The sequence below is a fragment of the Euleptes europaea genome, chromosome 10, assembly GCF_029931775.1.
Source record: "Euleptes europaea isolate rEulEur1 chromosome 10, rEulEur1.hap1, whole genome shotgun sequence".
NCBI classification, from domain to species: Eukaryota; Metazoa; Chordata; class Lepidosauria; order Squamata; family Sphaerodactylidae; genus Euleptes; species Euleptes europaea.
The window spans coordinates 32,699,536-32,707,621 of record NC_079321.1 but is presented as its reverse complement, the minus strand read 5'-3'; the positions used below and the strand labels follow the sequence as shown (position 1 = coordinate 32,707,621).

The window sequence follows — 8,086 nt, the reverse complement described above, 5'->3', positions numbered from 1 at the left end:
CCTTCCACAATCTACATTGGACAAACAGGTCAGTCTCTTAGACAAAGATTAAATGGACATAAGTCTGACATCAGAAACCACAATATTCAAAAACCAGTGGGTGAACATTTCAACCTTCCAGGACATTCTGTTGCACATTTAAGAGTAGCAGTTCTCTTACAAAGGAATTTTAAAGGGAGATTGGAAAGAGAAACTGCTGAATTACAGTTGAAATTCAAACTAAAGTCAATGCATTTACCTGGGCTGAATAAAGACCTTGCATTCATGGCCCATTACCAATGCTGATTTCTCCACACCCATCTCTCCCCTGGACATCACAGACTCTTTTGCATATCACACCTAATCCAATCAAGCCTGCTATTCACATTTACATACTGTTCCTCTACTTAAAGGCCGATGGATTCACATTCTAGCTGTATCTGAAGAAGTGAGCTGTGGCTCACGAAAGCTCATACCCTACCAGAAAATATTTTTGTTAGTCTTTAAGGTGTTACTGGACTCTTGCCCTTTTTGACTACCACAAATAGAGTGTTTGGTGTACGTGAGGACAAATACTCATTTGTATGTATAAGTACACAACTTAGAATAACAAAATCATAAGAGTTCGAAGGGACCACCAGGGTCATCTAGTCCAACCGCCTGCACAATGCAGGAAATTCACAACTACTTTCCCACACACACACACACACACACACAGTGCCCAGAAGATAGCCAAGATGCCCCCCCCCCGTGAACTGCCTAAGTTCATAGAATCAGCATTGCTGACAGATGGCCATCTAGCCTCTGCTTAAAAACCTCCAGGGAAGGAGAGCTTACCACCTCCCGGGGAAAGTATGGGTGCCCAGGGACCTCTGTCCTCTGAGGAACTGGCTCTGTTGGAAAATTCTTCCTAATGTCTAGATGGAAACTCTTCTGATTTAATTTTAACCTGTTGGTTCTGGTCCGACTTTCTGGGGCAACAGAAAACAACTTGGCACCATCTATATGACAGCCCTTCAAGTACTTGAAGATGGTTATCGTATCCCCACAATATTGCAGCCTCACAGTGAGCATTTTGGAAACTGTGCAATCCTAACAACACTTTCCTGGGAATAAACCTTATTGAATGGAACTGAGTAGGATTCTGGGTAGACCTGTTCAGGATTGCTTTCAGTTGAGCCATTCCTTCTTCTTACCTTGGGGTTCTTTCCTTGTTTGGACCCCGATTTTTATAGGAAGACTGAATTTTTAAGTGACATGAAAGGACCTTCAGACAGTTATATTGGCATTCAGCAAAATGTACAATTTTGGATAAGAGGGAAAATCCAAATTAGACAGGTCTGGAACTACAAGAGGGGGAAAAGTCATTTCCCCCCTAACACTCAAAACATTAATACCTCAAAACCCCTTTAGAAATCATGTGTTTTAGATAGTGCTTCCACCACTTTAAAACAATTTAAAAGCCTTTTTAAAGCAAAAGAAAAACATAACCAATCGTGGATTCTTGAAAGGCACTTAGGGGGGAAAAAACAAAAAGAAAAGAGAGAGTGAAAAATCTACAATGAAAACCCCAGCAAATAAAGATCTGATCATCTTTCGGCCTGGATTTAATGGCAAAATACCCCAACAATAAGTTCTTTGTACATTCAGGAAGTTGTTTCTGTGCATGCCACCACTGGGTTAAGGTATGGCTTCCATTCACCATTTCACCTTTAGCACTCATTTTAAAGGCCATGGTCATTTCAGATTCTTTTTAAAAAGTGTGCCCTCACACACACATCCTCTGCACACACACAAAAAATTTCCATTGATTTCTGCAGGTTTTGCATTCAGTACCAAACATGCACTTGGAAATTCACAGTTCCTATTTGTTATAAAATGCAAACATTTCATAATTATACATAATAGGTCTGTTAATGGTGCAGGGCTGGGTGGAAAGTGCTGAAGAAGAAAGCTGAATGCCCTGAATGGTGCCAACCTAATGCTTGTTTTTTAATCTTTTCATTAAGCATTAAAATCTCAAAAGCCAAAGGCAGATAATGTTGTTTTATTAATAAAGAAGGGAATGGAATATGCAAATCATGGGTTGGATTCAAAGAGTGTCACCATATTCACACGACTGCTCTCGATCCAACCGTACGGTGAAAATATTAAGTCCTTTAACAGCAAATGACTCATCCCTGGGTACCCATAACACACACAGTATTTTCAAGTCAGTTCCTTTCCACAGCTTGTTTCTTTAAGATAAAAGTAAATTAGGAAAGTAGGCTACAATTGCAGCAATACTAACACTGGAATAGCCAGGTGTAAATTGTTAATTTCCTTTATTGTGCAGGGGGTTGGACTAGATGACCCTGGTGGTACCTTCCAACTCTATGATTCTATTATTCTAAGCCTGGCACCTCAGAACTTGAGGATCTGATTCAGGTCAATGTAAAACCCCACTTTCCTAAAAAAGAACTTATTTCCATGGAATTTAAAAAAATGATATGTGTTCAACACATAAGGCTAATTTAGATCAAAATGCAAATTCCCCCCAACCTCTTTTCCTTGAACTACAACTGCCTAATGCAGTCTACAGAGGGGAAAAATGCCAATTTCCTTGTATGTATTTTGTTCTCACACCCATCATTTTAGCATTTTATTCATACTTTAGAGGAACACACACAAGAAGACAACCCCAAATTATAAGAGCCTGTGCTAGCATATAGTTGCTCGATTAGGATACACTGAATACCTCTTATTGGGCAAGATTGACAAAATTCTTTATCTGAGTTTTTATGGCTCCTGATATTTCTCTATTGATGTTGTTACCTTTGACTTAGTTATTATACCACTTTCATATAGTTTTTTTTGGGGGGGGGGTTCCTATGCTTTTGACGAATACACTAACTGATGTAGCTGAGTGTCACAGACTATGACATAACTAAGACCAAACATTCTCATTTTTTACCTCAAAGTATCTATTATTTTAAATGCAGACCTGTCCAGTGAACAATATTCAAGTCACGTGAAAAAATGAGCAGTCATACATGTACACGTGAAGCTGCCTTATACTGAATCAGACCCTTGGTCCATTGAAGTCAGTATTGTCTACTCTGACCGGCAGCAGCTCTCCAGGGTCTCAGGCAGGGGTCTTTCAAATCACCTACCTGCCTAGTCCCTTTAATTGGAGATGCCGAGGATTGAACCTGGGACCTTCTGCATGCCAAGCAGATGCTCTACCACTGAGCCACAGCCCCTCCCCATTTTCTGTACCAGTTTCTTCTCTGCTGCTGTTCTCTGGTGGCTTCGTCAAATAAGATTACATGGCCTACACACCCAGTCTGACCCAGAGGTATCCAGGGTGTGGTTCAGATTCACTCAGGCTTGAATCGTCTCCACATTTTCATAACTATAGTCACCTCTGCTTCTAATTTGGGAGTTTGGGAGCTCTTTCTCAAAGGAGAGGGGGGCTGGGGCTTTGGGGCTTCCCTTCTGAAGCTGACATGGGGGGGGTGACCCTTGACAGGCAAGGAGCAAATCCCTTTTGCTGGGAAGATTTGGTGTGGGGGGGTGACCTCTGGTCTGAGCAGAGAAGGGAAAGGGTGCATTCACCCTAGATCGGTTTCAGAAAGGGAAATGCACTTGGGGAGGGGGCTCTTGGAGGGGCCATGGCTCAGTGGTAGAGCCTCTGCTTGGCATGCAGAAGGTCCCAGGCTCAATCCTCGGTATCTCCAGTTAAAGGGACTGGGCAAGGAGGCGATGTGAAAGACCCTTGCCTGAGACCCTGGAGAGCCGCTGCCAGTCTGAGTAGACAATACTGACTTTGATGGACCGAGGGTCTGATTCAGTATCAGGCAGTCATGTGTTCATATGTGAGCATTCCAGTGGTGTTCAGAGGCAATGCAAAATAACATGAAATTGAGATGTTAGCATTTGGAAGTGTATCCATGTACATAATAGCTGCTTCTGGTCCCTATCAGGGAGGAAAAATAGGATATAAATAAATGATCCACCAGGATCACCCAGGATGTAAGGATGCCCAAGAAACATTCTCGTAGTTTTACAGAGGATCTCCATTATGATGTTGCTGTCTTGGATGACGATGAAACTGACTGCGTATGCAGACACAGATTATCTAATATCATGGTGGATTATCTAGGGAATTGCCTGAATGGTCACTAAAGATGGTGGACAGTCGAAATATTGCAATGTTTGCAAGGAGTCCTGAAACTATTGCACAAAAGGGGACACTTCTTTAACAAAAAACAGTAAAAAACAAATGTGAATACCCTTTACTGAGCCCCAGACATGACTCACAGGTAATGTGGGAAAGGAAACAATCAAATTTGTGTGGGAAAGAACAGGTAACAGAGTGACATGCTGGGAGTCTGGTGATGATGTAAGCACAAAAATGAGGGCCTCTAATGTTAGCAAAGAGGGATCTTGGACCAGACTCTCCCTGGTTAAAAACTGGTTAATGTCTTCATACTACAATTTTCCTTCCACGTGTTAATGCCCACTGTTAGTATGATTACTAATTATTTGCATAGCACTTGCCATATATGAACAACAACCTTGTGAAGTGTGGTGCTATAGATCACTTCTACAGGCAAATCAGATCCATTCTCTAAAGCTTAGTTTCTTCAGTAAAAATACTCGCCCACACTTTTTAAAAAAATATAAAACCTACTATTTATTCATTAGTAAGAGTTTACTGCTGAAGCCAAGAAGAGCTCAAGCTGTTAGCTCCTGCAGAGTGTCAAGTTGATCTGGTCTGAAATGGATGAGATATTAAACCATGGAGGAAAAGCCCTAAGGGTGATGCTAATTACTGAGGAAACATGGGAAATGTTGGAATACAGGGGGAAAGAAAGAGGTAATAGGAGTTATAAATTTAGATCTGTAGTTTGTCTGCACAGGCTTATTAGTCAGCCAAGAGGGAAAAAAACAAAAAACCCAAAAACCGAGGGTTTACTTGGCCCTACAAACTGTCACATTTTTACAGTGTGTATTGGCAGCAATGTACACACATGAAAAATCACGTTTAGATGTGTTTCGATCCAGCTGCTGGGTAAAGACAAGGAAAGGTTAGGAATAGGCTGACCCTTTAAACATGAGCACAAGCAGTCACTATAGCAACAGCAGGAATTATAGGAGGAGGGTGGTATTGATCTCCCCCCTCCCTGGCCTAGCAGCATTTTTTCTCAGCTTATTTGGCCCTTACACTGCCTTCTGCACAATCACCGGAGCATGTTTACTTAAACCAAAAGTTAGGGAAATTATAACAGGAACAACAGGGATGAGATACTGGGTACCAATAAATAAAAAGGCGCTGATGTAAGTTGGTATTAGCCATGGTTCTTATCTGTTGTCTGGACGAATGCATTATTACAGCGTTTAAACTGAAGAGTTTTAATTTGATAGCCATGTTTTAGTTATATCGTTGTATGTGAGACCCTTCTGAACGAGATGGAGTACATGTATGCACTCTTGTTATTATTCTTTTCATGCCAATAAAGGTGACTGAAACTGAACGGGGATGAGAAGGAAAAGCAGGGGCACAAACATAACTGGCAGTGGACTGTGGTGGCACTTAGGTGCTCTTACCCAGGAGCAAGCCCCATTGAATACAGTGGGGCTTAGTTCTGAGAAAACATGCACAGGATTCAAAATATACAAACGGTGCCCCCGCCCCCAGATAATTGTTCTTTTAGCATTATACTAGCACTCAGATTAAGTTCTACTTAGGCTGTAACCAGTTATGGCTAGAATTCTGTGGGGGTTGGGGGTAGCTGTGCTGAGGAAAAGACACTGCTCTTTCCGCAGTTCCCGCCATTGCTGTTGCCCCATGAAAGAAGAACCCTCAAGTGGTGGGAATGAATACAAGAGGCAGTTGTTGGCTTGCTTCCTCTCATGGCTGTAAGGTGAAATTGCTGAGTATGAGCACATTCCAGTACTATTTTGAGGCACCACAAAGTTAATGAGAAGTCTGGATGTTAGCATTTGGGAGTGCCTATAGTTTGTCATTACAGCAGCAGCCAATTGGTACCCATGAACCAAAAGCCATTCTTTTTTATTATTTAAAATGTATTGTTGTTTGATATAGCCCTAAACAGAGGGAAGGAAAAGGGAAAGAGACAATTTGTTGATCCCAGTAATTTTTTTGAACAAAAGGTTTTCTGGTGTTTTAAATGCACCAATGAAATTAGGCTAGTATAATTTGCTCTCGCTGAAAACTCTAATTCTTCTTTTAGGTATATAAGTCCTTAATATCAAATAACCATGCACAGCTGGATACAGAATTGTTCCTGGGTTGTACCTCCTGGTAAATAATAGCTTAGAAACAATCCTGTCCAATCCTTTCCCTCCATACAAACTGGGATTCTAAATTGCATTTTAATCCATTTCTGGGGAAAAACAAACAAACATACAAATTGACTCACGTGCCTGAACTCGGATATCAATGCAAATCAAAGTTTGGCTGAATGTTTTCCAAGCCAGGATGCTCCATTGGCAAGGAGAAGAGAGATGCTTAGGGCCATCATGAACAAGAAAACTTGTTGCCATCTATGAATGAAGTAAGTGACTATTTGTTTGGGAGAGGTACAAACTTACTGATGCTATTTGTTTTAGTCAGTACATCCCCCTGCACCTGAGTACTGAATCACCCTGGAACCACTTGGGTGAAAGTATCATCACGTTTTTCATCCAGCTCTGGCAGTGCACATGGCTTCCCCCTCGCCCATTTTACCCTCACAACCACCCTGTGATGTAGGCTAGCTTGAAAAGTGACTGGTTAGGACAAGGTTTCCCTGTCAGCTTCATAGTTGACTGGGAATTTGAACTACATCTACCCTGTCTTAGTTGAACACTCCAACCCCTTAACCACATACGGTTTCTGAAACTGGAATTCGTTACTTTGGGGTCAGAGTGTTATTGTAAGAAGTCCATTTTCTCTGCACCCTGCCCTCTTTTCTTTTCCATATAAAAATATTTTAAAATAGATACCACTATAACATTCAATTAATTCAGGTAATACGACATATCACATACACACACAGGTAGGTTGTGACTGCTGCGGCTTTAAAACCGATCCGCACCACTTCAGCGACACATATGCCCACTGCTCAACAGAAAAAAAATACACATTTTATTTTCATTGTGGGTTTTTTTTTATTTTAAAATATTTACACCAGAAAGAGAAAGGTGGCTATTCCATTCGTGACACTTAATTGAGAAATTTCCAGTTATCAGCCAATATCAAAATAACGAACCTGAAGGAATGAGAGCAGATTTATAACAGTATGTGGTATTTAAGAGCTCTGGGAACTCTGTTAATAACAAGCCTTCCATCATAACTTAACGAGGCAAATAGCCATGGGTCGGCTGAGGACCATTCCACAGCGTAGACGCTGTCTTCATGTTCTTCGTAGGTAGCTATTATGCTGTCCTGAAGTGGCTCTTTAATCCTAGAATTTAAAAGAGAGGGGGGGAAAGAAAATCATTGAAGCGGCTCTGATTTATAAGGCTCTGAAAAATGTCAAGTTCCTCCTTAATAAGCAACATTTGCCGGTTGAGTGTGAGGGAATCCAAAAGGAAGGTGCTTGGCAGGAATAACTCTGTACTCATAACGCTTGGGGGATTTGCAAAAGTATCTTAGATCCTCTCTATCCTGTATCTGGAGGCTCATGGAGGGGTTACTACAGATATCATCATCCTAAGCAATTTTTTAAAAAGGCATCAGAGAGGCATGCTATGGCTTAGCTGGCTTCAGGATCACTTCAAATGGGCTAGCCTTTCACTGTATAGAGGCAAAAGGGGGTTCCCAGACGGTATTGAGAAGATGAGTAAGACAACCTCATCCTGAAATCAATTGAAATTGCTTTTTATTGAAGCAAGATATAAAGCTGCTCATTACTTTACCCAGAACATTGCCTTCTCACTGTAGTGATCCTTGTGAAGGAGTAGGGAAATCATCTGTTGCCTTTTTTTAAACCTGACCTCCCACCAAGGAGCTCAGAGTGGCTTTCTCTAGTTTATCCTCACGATTCTGCAAGGCAGATTAGGACTGGGAGAGACTCAGCAGCCCTAAGTCACCCTATGAATAGGGTTATGATCTCAG

The 8,086-nt window shown here is 41.4% G+C and overlaps 1 protein-coding gene across 1 annotated transcript in view; it reads right to left on the bottom strand.

The window, feature by feature from the left end:
• Nucleotides 1-7,200: 7,200 nt before the first annotated feature.
• Nucleotides 7,201-8,086, bottom strand: part of EIPR1 (EARP complex and GARP complex interacting protein 1) — a 79,677-nt gene continuing 78,791 nt past the window's right edge. Inside the window, exon 9 of the mRNA XM_056856365.1 lies at nucleotides 7,201-7,433. Within this exon, the coding sequence (XP_056712343.1) occupies nucleotides 7,259-7,433 (175 nt within the window). The 3' untranslated portion in view covers nucleotides 7,201-7,258. The remainder of the gene's footprint in view (nucleotides 7,434-8,086) is intronic.